At 40.8% G+C, this 13,416-nt stretch overlaps 1 protein-coding gene across 1 annotated transcript in view; it reads left to right on the top strand.

Moving 5' to 3' along the window:
- The window catches only part of RAPGEF6 (Rap guanine nucleotide exchange factor 6), a 130,618-nt gene that overhangs the window by 101,020 nt on the left and 16,182 nt on the right, over nt 1–13,416 (top strand). Inside the window, exons 20-25 of the mRNA XM_074155810.1 lie at nt 1,474–1,685; nt 2,566–2,689; nt 4,760–4,783; nt 7,463–7,683; nt 10,387–10,578; nt 12,029–12,163. Of these exons, the coding sequence (XP_074011911.1) occupies nt 1,474–1,685; nt 2,566–2,689; nt 4,760–4,783; nt 7,463–7,683; nt 10,387–10,578; nt 12,029–12,163 (908 nt within the window). The remainder of the gene's footprint in view (nt 1–1,473; nt 1,686–2,565; nt 2,690–4,759; nt 4,784–7,462; nt 7,684–10,386; nt 10,579–12,028; nt 12,164–13,416) is intronic.

Below are 13,416 nucleotides of genomic sequence, written 5' to 3'. Positions count from 1 at the left end.
CTTTATGTGCGTTTATGTTATACCCAGGTTTTACTTTTTTTTTTTTTTTAAAAAAAAGGCACTGTGATTCATCAGACAAAGCTCTGGATTCATGCTGTATCCCAGCATCAGCACCATCTTTGAAAATGCCATTTTTGAATAGCTTTTTCCACATCTAGCCGGTTTATCAAATGTTATTGGTTTCTGTTTAGTCGCGCATTAAAGAATTCATGAATTTCCTTATAGGATACTTGGGGCTGTGGCTGCTCATCACGTGGTGAATACACATGTGGATACTGAATCTAATTTCTATATTCTCCTCCGTGATTTCTCATGGTTTATTGTGGGTGGAGAAATGATTCTTCCTACTTCTCAGTTAAGTCTAATCGGGCCATGACTGAAGTGGTCTTTGGTCCAGGAAAAAAAAAAAAAAGCAGCAAATAAATTAGCTTTTGTTTCACCCTTAGTTCCAGAAGGATATGTTTCTGTTAGCGTATGCCACAGGGGCTCTCTTTCACTGCGTATCAATATGATGCCATATGTTTCACGAAACGGGAAGATCATCATCCCAATGGGGCACGGGAAAGAGGAGCTGTCTGGTGGCGCGCGTTTGATTTTTTTCACCTGAGAGAAGGCTTTGTTTGTGCTTTGACAATAACATGGAGAGAAATCTGTAATAAAAAAATAAAACAAATAGAAAATAAGCTTTTCAAGCTTTGAAAATGAGAAAAAAAAAATATCTTCTTACAGTGGCAAATTCAGTAATTGGATAATTTTTGGATTTATTAGTGAATGCTGGAGAATAGCACTTTCCAGTTCTGCAGCTACAAGGACTTCACAATCATTGCAAAATTTCTTGAGCAAAATTGATGACAAATTATGATCGGGAGGATGGATATATTTCAGTTTTTAAATTTTTTTTTTTTTAATTGCAGCCAACTAATTCTGGATATATTTTTACTTACTGAGAATGAGGGCACAATAACAAGCTTTAGCATATCAGCTGCTTCCGATTCCTCAGTCTGTTGGTGCTCGTTTACAAATGCTCCAAACATATTCCTCTTGAGTCTTGTGCTTTCCCTCGGGATACTCCCTGCGCTCTTCTCGCTGCTGTAGCCGGGTATTCACCTCATTCATTCCTCACCCTTTTTTGTCCTTATTGTGGTGTACATTTTGACAGGAGAAGAAGCGATTCTTAAATTCACCGGGCATCAGTGCTGTGTTACAGAGAGGTTCTTTTGGCAGGCTGACGGGGAATTGGTACCTTGTGGATAGGAAGCAGTCGTGCTTTTTACAGTTCTCTCTTCCACACGTTGAGAGGAGCGAACAGCAGAGATTTCTTGTGATGAGCTTGCAGCCTGGCCTTCACCCAGCTTTCCGGTTCACCTTGTGAAAGCTATTTTTAATCCTTGAAACAAAACCCCAACCCTTTACTTTGTTACGAAAGGGGACGATTCCGCTAATGGCTAATAATGAAGCGTATCTGCCTTGCAGCGGGTTAAATCTAGCGCCGGTAGCACGTCTCAGAGGCACCTGGGAAAAGTTACCGAGCAAGTACGAAAAGCACCTCAGAGACCTCCAGGATCTCTTTGATCCATCACGAAACATGGCAAAATACCGCAACATCCTCAGCAGCCAGAGCATGCAGCCTCCCATTATTCCGCTTTTTCCCGTTGTCAAGAAGGATATCACCTTTCTGCATGAAGGTAACGTCAAACATAGAGAAATAATAAACTAAGAATTGAATATACTTTAGCCCTTTCTTCAGTGCTCCGTGATTCAACAAATGTCTAAAAGAAGCTGCCACCAGTGGGATGCTTTTGATGCATCCTTTGTAGGAGGAAAATAAAACAGAACTCTGAATGCATGATCTTAGATGAAAATTAAGAATTAAATGCATATTTCTAATGCTTTAAAAGCCCTGCTTAATCTTCATCAGCCGTCCTAAGGTTTAGGATGGAGGAGTAGGTGAGTGTGTGAACTGGTAGTTAGACTATTTCAAATCTATTTCTCTTACAACAACTTGTTGCTGTGATGTTTCTAGGTTTTCGTTCCGTGTTGTGGCTTTCAGACAGCTTCGATGATCCAACACCTCCTACTCCTGCTTTCAGCATTTTCAAGGGGTTTTGTTTAAACATTTCAATTTTTTTTTCCTTTTACACAACGTTCTGTTCACAATTGGTTCAGGGCTTAAGCATTTCCGAAATATGCCCAATTCTTGGTTGTGGTGTTTCAGAACTGTTTGAACTACTTTCAGAATGCGAGCGCTGTTGATGTCAGTTCTGTATTTATATTATTTTAACATCTATGCCAATGAATTTGGAGATAGTTCACCTACTCCTTTTTCCTCCTACTAGTACTTGTTACTCTAGAAATAGATGAACAAGAGCAATGCTGGATAGTCTGGGCCTGATTGTCATTTGTGTTTTGCCAGAGTTTCCTGCTTTCTTCCGATTTTGATTTAAGTTTTTTTGATGGAGAGGCAGGAGGGAGGAAGGGTAATGTGGAGCACTTAGAAAGACATTGCTCATTAAAAAAGTATTTCTTACTATTTTTTGTTTATATATGTGTGTTTCGATTATGCAGGAAATGACTCGAAAGTGGATGGCCTGGTAAATTTTGAGAAACTCCGAATGATTGCCAAAGAAATTCGCCAAGTTGTCCGAATGACCTCAGCAAACATGGATCCGGCCGTGATGTTCAGACAAAGGTGTGCAATTTTGAAAGCCAGTAGGATCGAGGGTGACTCGAGGGACGGGAGCTGGGGCTGTGTGTGCATCACTACGTTAATATCTCATCGTGTGACTCCACCGTTGACATTTGTCATCAGAATCACAATCTCGATCAAATTATGGCAGTGCAGTAGGTGCTTCCAAGACCCGCTTTTAATGACTATTAAACCAATTTGTTCTCTTTAAAAAAGCAAAGAAATAGAGGCTCTAATTTTAATGATTCTGATTTAAATGTTAGTAAATGTTAGTAGAGTTTTAGGAGAGGTATAATATTAGAGAGGAAATCATACATATATAAAAAAAGCACCTAAATCACCCATCTGTAAATCTGAAATGTTGCTTCAAGACAAAACTCCACTGATAATATATTAAAACCAAACATAATATTTTTTTTATTTGTTCTAAACACAGCTTGCTCCACCGATGTAACTTGATCTTTAAGGCCCCTTGCAACTCTAACCATTCTATGATTTGATATGTTCAGGCTCTAAGCAGGTGGAGGTTGTTTTCTTCTTTTATTTTTTCTTTATTTTTTCTCTTCTCTGGTGCAGAATACCATCAGGCTCTGTGTCAGCAAACTGCAGAATAAAAGCACTACGCCACCTAATCTGGTGCCGTTTAGCCCCAGATTCTATTTAGTGGAACTAAATAATTTCCGGCATCTATTTGCTTCCCACTGACTGAACTAAAAGCCTCGGCGACTCCGTCGTGTCCGTGCAGGGTCCTGGTGTCCGGAGATCCCGGCGAGAAGGGTTTGGTCGCCCTCTCCTTGCACTCTTAGTTTGCCTCTGAGGGGCCAGAAAACAACCCCTGAGGATACAGTTCAGGGGGGAAATTGTGATAAGATTTAGTTACATCTGTGCAGTGTAAGGAAATAGTGTATGACAGGATACGGGGTATATAGCTATATATATATATTTAAGTATATAAGAGCATAGAGATTTGGTTCCCTGTGGCCATCCAGCAGTCACGAAATTGGTCCAGTTGAGTTTTGAGACAAAAATATCAGATCCCTTGTTAACATTTTAAGATGGATTCCTTTCAAAGTGGACATTCGCCGTCATACTACCACATTTGAATTAGCAAAATGTCCTTTTTACCATAAAGTTATAAATCTACTTATTGATAAGGTAAACTGTTTTTCAGAAACTTTGAAATCAGTTTATACACAAATTTCCCTGATGCCCCATGCACTTTCTAGAGCCTGAAGAAGTCTAATCATTAAATAAATTTAATAGTAATTACTTACCTTCGGTAGTTTGTCAGAATTACAGAACACATTTTAATAACCATAGTTTAAAATATACCCACTGACGTAAAATGCTCAGGCATCTAATATTAGAGATAGTCCCAAAGATTAAAAGAAAATAATTCCGTGTTTTCACATCATTTATATTAATTTACATTGCCTCTGGTGTTTGATCTATCAGTTTTTGTTATGAAGCACCAATAAATGCTTTTGAAGATTAAAAATCAACAAAAGATGATGTTTGTTGGTGGTAACATGAAGCTCGCCAGCAAGTTCATTACTGATTAATAGAGAGTATCTAATTTTAAAGCGTGTATTTGGCAACTGGCTTGTTTTCCAGCGAGCAATCAAGAGAGAACAACATCAGAAACGTGAATACTGATGGTGATTTCTCACACGCTTAGTGCAGTCCTACTGCAAAGAATAAATTAATTTAATCACACTTGGTGCGATATGAATAAGTTAAAACAGTTTTCACTCCCTCCGTCAAAATTGAATTTGACTTATGGGAAACACTTAACAGGACAATTTAATGCGAGTTTGCTGTTTAAATTCATAGGCTTAAACTTAAAAAAAACTGATAGATGTTCTTCCATATTAAAAGTATTTGAGCAAGTCCTGCCCTCGCATTCCATTAAAACATTGTGCTATTGTTTGAGAAGAATTTTGCTGTATAGAAATTTTTTCTTTTCTGTTCTTTCCTGTCTACATCTTTCTTCCTGACTCTCAACTGTTTTATTTTTTTCCTGTGCTTTTCTGTTCAAATACATGCTTCAATGTATATGGCTCTTGCTTACAGGAAGAAGAGGTGGAGAAGTTTGGGGTAAGTGTAGAGATGAATGCAACTAAGATTAAATAAAGATTATGCAACTCTTAACATCCTGCATCCTCCTCGTTAGTGCATGCATCTGAAATACAGCATGCATTTTATTAACCCTGCAATACATATTTTTTGGAAAACAGGAATAAGGGGTTACAGCCAACGTTGTACTGCAGCTATAAGAATTCTGAGTTGCTCTTGTGTACCAGATAAACGGTTTGAGTTTTAGCTTTATGCATAAAGAAACCCCTGCTGTGCAGTTATATTGGAAGGCAAACTGTTTTGGGAAATAAATAACTTGCTTTTTAACATGTGAGAGAAAAGTTTAAGCTGTTGTGCGTTTTAAAACATAAGGAGGCATTGAATTGTGATAATGATACGGTCATTTCCCCTCTTCGAGTTCAAGCTTCGACGTATTTATTTTTAGTGTATTTTTAAAATGGATGTCTCAATTCATACACCAAAATCCTCATTGATTTCACTGGGAAGCCTTGGGCAAGGACTGAATATTGAAATGCCTCTAAGGAGAGTGCTAAGATTGGCTGCTGAAATTCCTGACCGACACGTACGGCAGTGATTTTAAGATAACGTTGTGGCCATATTTGATGTGGTTTTATGTATATTTTTTGCCCATAAACTGTAACCTGTGTACCTGAGCCGATGTGCCTGTGCATTTTGAAACTCTGCTTCTTTTCCTGCTGTGGGCACCTGGTTTAAAGCCAGTTGTGTGTCATCACGTCAACACTTTGCATAGAGGATGGAGGCAGGATGGGTTTGTCAGTGTTGGGTTGATGGTTGGACTCGATGGTCCCTTCCAACCAAGACAATTCCATGATTCTATGCTCTGGATGCTCTGCCCTCCCTACAATCGCTCCCAAGGGGGAGCCTGGGGTGGCCACGGGGTTTATCACCAAAGAGTCTCCAGGCACTTCTGCATCCCCAAAAAGTTGGGATCCTCCAACTTGTGCTGGACAGACTGGGGAGGGCAGGTTTGGTGCCCCCTTGGGGCAAGAGAGCTCAGCTGGCAGCCGTTGGGGGTCAGTGATCAGCCCCACACAGGGCAGCTCATGGGGGGGGAACACCTAGAACTCAACTGGGGCCACCAAAATTGCCAACCCTTGGGATTGCTGTGAGCACAAGTGAATTAAAAAAAAATAAATAAATAAAGGAAATTGTATTAAATTGCCTTAAAAAGTCAATTCTGGGTTTAAAACTGTGTGCATGAGCAATACAATGTTTTTAATCATTAAAAATAAACATAATGTAGTTTCCTGTTTCATTGCATAATAGATATTAGCTTTGGTCTTACCTGTAGGAGACAGGAGCGCCCTTGGGTTAGAATAGGTGTGAACAGTCCCTCGTGCCTTTTGCTGCTCTTTGCCCATAATAGCGTTACTTTTTTATTTAATTAAGCTATACATTTCTGCCAGCTTTTAAGCTTACATTTTCTCTTAAATTGCTTTATTTTGCATCTTTGAAAATATTGCCATTAGTTGTTTCCCACCATTTCTTATTTTTTAAGCTCAGTGTGTTTGATTCCGTAGACTTCCTCAAATGCTACGTTTCGTTCTGACTCTTTTGGCCGTTCCGGCTCTTCTGTGCTGGAGATTGTTTATTCTGCCACTTGGGATTCTGTAAACGCCCCCAAGATCTTGATAAACATCTTTACAAATAATTTAGCCTTTTAAAATCGAGTTATTCCTCTGAATGTTTAAAAAAACCCCACAAAGAAATAACTTTGAACAGCTTTATTGACTCTTTCCATTAGAATTTATGTGTAAGACATAGCGTGATCTCCATTTATTAAAAAATGGGTTGGGACTGGTGTGGCCCTAGGATTTTTTTGACAGTTGAAATAGGTGATTGGTGTATTTAAAGTATCCCAAGATGAGTTGCTTGGTTGCTGATTGAGTGTGAACAGGAGTGACTGTCAGGGAGAGGAGCTGATGTATGTGAACCGTTTGGGGATTATTTATCTTTCTTCAGTTGCTGATAGAAGGGGCAGCTCAAAATTAGGAGCACTGAGGAGCATCATCTTTCATAGCTACAGCTCCGGGCGTTTGTGTATGATCTCTGACTTCCTCACCTCTGTGGGGATACATTCATTTTTTTTCAATGAGCTGCTCTTCTGTGAATGTTTCTACTTCATTGGAGAAAGAAGTTAAGTGCGTAATACAAAGTACTTTGCATATTTAATTTCTCTCCTTATTTAAACATTGTCAGAAGCTCAGTTTTTAAGAGGATTACAGTAGTTGCTCACTTCTGTACTCAGCTGAATCGCTGAAGTTTCTGGCGTAAGCCTGATGCAAACAGTGGGTACCAAATGCCTTAAAGGAACGAAGTTATCAGGTTTGCCCAGTCTGACACTGGGCAGTTGAAATAGCCTGGGGTTTGCAGAACAAGATGAAATGGGTACTTTACGCAGCGTTGCGCCTCATTCTTGCTAGTTCCACACTTCCATACGCAATCCTTTTCTAGACTGAAATTGCTGACCTCAATTTTACAGGAATATTTTAAGACAAGTGTTGTTTTAATGCTGTTCATCTCTTTAACTCATTTGCATCAGCATGCACTAGCCCTAACTGAAGATTATTGGTATTAATCTGCTTTGGCGTGTGCTACTGTAGCTCCTCGTTACTGTTGGGAACTAAAAATTTACTGCTTCGTTCTTCTGTTTTCTAGGTCTCTGAGCCAGGGCAGCACAAACTCGAACATGCTGGATGTGCAGGGAGGCGCTCACAAGAAACGTGCCCGTCGCAGCTCGCTTCTGAACGCCAAGAAGCTCTATGAGGATGCCCAGATGGCCAGGAAGGTGAAGCAGTACTTGTCCAACCTGAACGTAGAGACGGACGAAGAGAAGATCCAAATATTGTCGCTTCAGTGTGAGCCTGCGTACAGCACTCGTAAGTACAGTGCCCTAGATTTTTTTTAATAAAATTTATAAAAATCTTATTCCTTCCCTAGAAATACTCATTTAAGATAGAATCCTAGAACTGTCTAGGTTGGAAGGGACCTTTAAGATCCTAACCATCAACCTAACTGATAAAAACCATCACTGACCCATGTCTCTAAGCACTATGTCAACCCGGCTTTTAAATCCCTCCAGGGATGGTGCCTCAACCACTGCCCTGGGCAGCCCATTCCAGTGTTTAATAACCCTTTCTGTGTCAAAATTTTTCCTGATATCCAATCTGAACCTCCCCTCGTGCAACTTGAGGCCGTTTCCTCTTGTCCCGTGGCCTGTTCCTTGGGAGAAGAGACTGACCCCCCCCTGGCTACACCCTCCTTTCAGGGAGTTGGAGAGAGTGAGAAGGTCTCCCCTCAGCCTCCTTTTCTCCAGGCTGAACACCCCCAGCTCCCTCAGCCGCTCCTCACAAGACTTGTGCTCCAGACCCCTCACCAGCTCCGTTGCCCTTCTCTGGACACGCTCCAGCACCTCAATGTCTTTTTTTTTTTTGGTGAGGGGCCCAAAACTGGACCCAGTACTCAAGGTGGGGCCTCACCAGTGCACAGTACAGGGGGACGATCTTTCTCTTCTCCCTTGTTTGTCAATTCATGTACTGACAATTTCAACAAGCCAGCATTTGCCTTCTGATCTTGGTTGAGCTCAGAAAAACGGCAGCGATGTTTTCTTTTTTTGACCTATAGCTCTTAAACTGTGTGTCTTTTCATCAGTCTGGAAGGAAATTCAATAGCACATTAGCTCCATTCTCGTCCTGCTGTCCTTGTGCAGAATTAGGAAGGATAAAAGTAACCCTTGCTATATGAACAGCCAGAAAAAGAAAAGAGACAAAATCAATATAGAAACTGCAATGGATTACAGCTTCGAATAAATGAAGATTGTTGAGAAGGAGAAGTCAGGTCAATATTGACTGATGGGATTGACATGGTTTGACAGTCAAAAATTGAGGGCTACAGCAGGACAGTTCTCATAATTTGAACTCCTGTGCAACTGTCTGACTAAAGCACCTGGTATCTGACCTGCTGCCTTACACACTTCAGTAAATTCTTATTTAAAATTGAGAAACGGTAATTGCATTTTATTGTGATCCTGAGAAATTTTCACTTGCTTGAAAGGTAGGTTTGTTTCAAACTGGAAGAGTAGCAACTGTGCTAATCAAGGTAGTATTTCATGCTCGTCTGTTGTCCAAATGCAGCGTTTTGAGACTTTTCTTTTTTTTTGTCCTTAAGTACCGTTTTATCTCTGAGGAGGTAAGTTAAAAGCGTGACTAGGAGATGGAAAAGGCTTAAAATTTTATCTTCTAGATGCCATTATTCAATATTAAGAATGCAAATCCTTGTTATTTCCTAAGGTGCCTTCCTATGCAAATTTTTGGTAACGTTTCCTTTTAAATAGCACTGATGGAGCAATCCTGGAGATGGCCATATTTGACTCCCTTTTTAAAAAAACTAAATTCTGTGTATTCACGCTGGCCCCGTGCCTGAGGGCACCAGAAATCACAGGTAGCTCCGAATAGAAAGATGCAGGGCATCCCTACATCGCTGGGTGAGGTGTCCTGCTCGTGCTGGGCTCAGCCAGGTATGAAATGGCCCAAAATGCTTCTACTCAGGGGTAACACCATTGTGGGTTTTGTGCTTTACTCCCCTGCTGAAACAATAAATTAGAGCGTGTCAGGATGAGGTCTGGAGAGAAGATCTATGTGCAAACACAACAGGTGGCCATTCTGTGCCCAGGAGACAAACATAAATGTTATGAGGTTGTTTTTTCAATTGTTTTAAATAAATCATTGAAAATCTTGTTTGCACAGTGCTAGCCATGGATATTTGGAAGGAAAAATAGGGAATGTATCCTGACTGTTTTATGCCACGGAGTATAGCAAATAGAGTCCTTTTTATCTCAAACATCAAAAAAAGAAAATGAAGGTTAAGTGGATATACACATAAATATAGAGTGGTGTATTATTATAGTACCTATTTTTTTAAAAACTGGGGGAAAAAAATCCCAAAAAATGGAGATAATTGATCTGATTTAGATTATACTCGTCGAATATACAGTCTCTTATCTCAGTGGCAGGATGCTCCTGGCCTTGCTCACAGAAGGAGCGAGCAGCAGTAGTGCTGCAATCCAGACTTTTCCAAGGGAATTTCAGGAGAAGTCAAGGTGGCCTTAACTTCAGAGTTTATTAATCGCTGCGTGATTAAAGTCAAAACTGAATCGGCGCCCTGTGTTGTAAATCAATTGTGCCACCTAGTGAAAGGTTTGATGCCCATCGCAAAACAACTCCTTTCTCCCTTCTGTGCCATTACGTCATTTTCCAGGAGATGCTGTTATGCTTTTGTACCTGATGTGCAAACATCTAAAATATGGACTTTAATTGTGGTAAAAATAAATCACATTTTTTTTTTTCCTTTGATGAAGCACCTCTAAAATGCTTTATAGAGTTTAGATTTTTTTTTAAAATGCTATTTCACCTATCGGCCTCCTCAGTGTAACAAAATAGGTGTGTTTGGAATAGAAATGGTTTCAAATATATTTTATCTGCTTCACACCATGGCTGCTTTGTCTGGATGGTTGTACTGGGTACGACTGTAATAATCCTGCAGTTGAAAGGGCAAGATATTTATGTGTAATTTTTCCATAACAGTGACAAAGAATTTAAGCGAGAGAAGAGGAGGGAAATCCTCTGAAATGTCTCCAGTACCCATGAGGTCCATTGGCCAAACCGCTAAAGCCCATCAGCATCAACAAAACAGGATGAGCCAAGTTCTTCAGGTTCCGACTGTGAATTTATACCCCAGTAGGAAAAAAGGCCTGACAAAGGATCATGTCACCTTCAGTGAGTATCCTCCGTTCGCCTCTCCGGATTGTATAGATTAAATAAGTAAAAGGGAAGAGCTATTTGTAGCTGGGGGGATTATTTGAGATACCGTTGTGCTTCGTTTACTTCCTTCACTTTAAAATAGCTGAAGTGAATTGCTGTCTTTTAAGAGAGCGTGCCGTTTCCTTAGTCATTTGCACAATCTTTAATAACTTTTCTTAAAACAGCTGATGGGAAGGTGTTGTATCCAAATATGCCCTTGCTTTGTCACTGTTTTTTTTTTCCCCTTGAACTAAAGAACTTGATATCTCCCCTTAACTTAATATTTCCCCTTAAGTAAAGATCTTAATATCTCTCTCTTGATCAGGTCAGATGTACCGTATTAAGTCTTTTATTGTGTATTTCTGCATTCTAGAGGGGTCTTGCATAAACAGAGCAGAACAACGTCGCTTCTTCCTTTTCATGACAAAATGAAGTATAATATATTTAGATGAAATCATTGAAACAAATCACAGACATTTAATATTTTAACCTCTGGAACACCATTATAACAACATTATTGTCAAATGGAGTAACAGATGTTATTAGTTGCTCCTACTGAGCATCAGTCTTTTTTCTGCCTCTGAATTTGCTCGTTGCAAAGCAGTATTATGTATTAAAATGCTTTTGACCTATTTGCATTACTATTGTAGCGTTTGAAAGCTACAATTGTGGGTTATTAAAGTTAGTTGCAGTCAGTAAATGATATGAAATGATGCTATGATACGTTGAGCATCAATATCCATTAAAATAGCTTCAGAAAACAGCGTATTGCAGCATAAAAAATGGTGTTTCCAGTTAGTATTTATTTCAAGTCTTCTCTTAAAAGCCAACGTGATCTGTTCCAGAAGCTTTGCTGAGAGGTGTTTCTTCATTCCCGTGTGTTAAGTGTTCAGTGTTGATCTAACAACCTTTTGAGAGCTTAACTCCTCAGCGCTGTGTCCTCTGCAGGGTGGTCTAACAGTGAACAAGAAGTACCAAATCATGAGTTTGCGAGGTCCAGTGGTAAACTGGTTTTGCTGAACTTGTGTGTGCAGTGCCCGTGAGCGCTGATTTGAGAACTCCTGATTGTGAAGATCTTGAACTGACTCGTTGGCGATGACACAAATCGTTTTTAACACTGTCCCAACAGTGTCATGGGCAAGGGTTTCCTCCAGGCTTTATATGTTACACAGTTTTCAGTCCTTTGCCAAAACCACGACTGGTGTTATCTCTTGCAATGGTTCTGGTTGTGACCTGGGTGTTTCAGCCCTTCAGCAGTGGTCACTGCTGATCTGCTCTAAGTTTGAAATGGGACTGTCTCCACATGCAGAATTCATCTGAGCATCTGCTCCTCCCTTTGCTGAATACCCCAGGGATTGTTCAACGTGGTGCTTATTTGTAGTTTAAACAGAATAATATGGAGTAAATGATTCTGTTGTATCCGTAGGTACAGGCTCCCCACAGAAGTCATTGAGCTTGTCTGAGGAAGTAAGTAGTAAGAAACAAACAGATGACACCTTGTCCATGGCATCTTCTTTGCACTCCAGCCCACCCGCTTCTCCTCAGGGCTCTCCACGCAAAGGTAGGTGTCCTGGGGGAACGTCCCCAGGGTGGCGTGGTCAGTGTCCGTCTCGGGAACCTCGTGCCTCTGTTGTGCTAAAACCAGGGTGGGCAGTGGCAGGAATATTTGTTGGTAATGACATGTAAGAGAAGTAGTAGTTTAGAATATTCATGTCAAGAATAGAATCATGTCTCTCTATGAATAGAATCATGGAATGGTTTGGGTAGGAAGGGACCTTAAAACTCATCCAGTGCCACCCCCTGCCCTGGGCAGGGACACCTCCCACCAGAGCAGGTTGCTCCAAGCCCCCTCCAACCTGGCCTTGAACCCCTCCAGGGATGGGGCAGCCACAGCTTCTCTGGGCAACCTGGGCCAGGCTCTCACCACCCTCACAACAAAGAAGTTCTTCCCCACATCTCATCTCAATCTCCCCTCTTTCAGTTTTAAATAGACATAGTTTTTCAATATATTTATATGCTTGGCCTTAAAAGTCATTTACTGTTTAAAAAGGGAAACAGTTGTTTTCTTAAAAACTGCTTAAGTGCTTCAGACAGAATTCCCCATAAATGTTAAGCGCTGATGCCCCCAGAGTATCAGATGTAGGTGGCCGGTTACATGAATGGGATTCACAGACCTGGGGATTTCTTGAAGACAGCGGTGTTGCACAAAAACGGTGGCTGTTGAGACATCTTACATTTTTCCCTAAGGTAGCTGGAATTTCAGGTGATTAGATGGAGCCGGCGATAACTCATAGTTCTGCAGAGAGATGGTTTGATAGCTGCGAAAATAGTGCATCCATCTAAGTCCTCGAGTCGCTATTCATAATTTTTGTTCTTGTGCACAGGGCTTTGTATACACCCCTGTCTATCATGATGCCCTGAGAATCCCTTTATTTTTGATGTCTTCATCTTAAAAGACCTGCATCCCTTCAGCATTAGTCCTCCTTGGATGGGAATTCAGTTGAAATTTCTAAACACCACTTTGTAGTCAGCCAGTGCGGTCCCTGTCGGACGGTGTAAGGCGTTTCTCCCTCCCTTCTCTGCTGCTTCTGCCTCACCGACAGCCCAAAGCCACCGGAATGGCATGGCAATGGCATGGCATGGTGACTTCCTGCATCCTCTCACCCTTCTCAGTGGGAGATCGTGCTGGTCCACCCACTGCTGCCTTCACAAGATACCCTTTCCTTCAGGGGAATGCCACCTATTTTACCTCAGCACAGCATATGTACAAGAAGCTTAATTACTTGGGTTGCCAAACTTAGCTCCACTGAGATT

The sequence above is a fragment of the Numenius arquata genome, chromosome 11, assembly GCF_964106895.1.
Source record: "Numenius arquata chromosome 11, bNumArq3.hap1.1, whole genome shotgun sequence".
NCBI lineage: Eukaryota > Metazoa > Chordata > Aves > Charadriiformes > Scolopacidae > Numenius > Numenius arquata.
The sequence above is the reverse complement of the archived record's forward strand: the minus strand, read 5'-3'. Positions and strand labels throughout refer to the sequence as shown.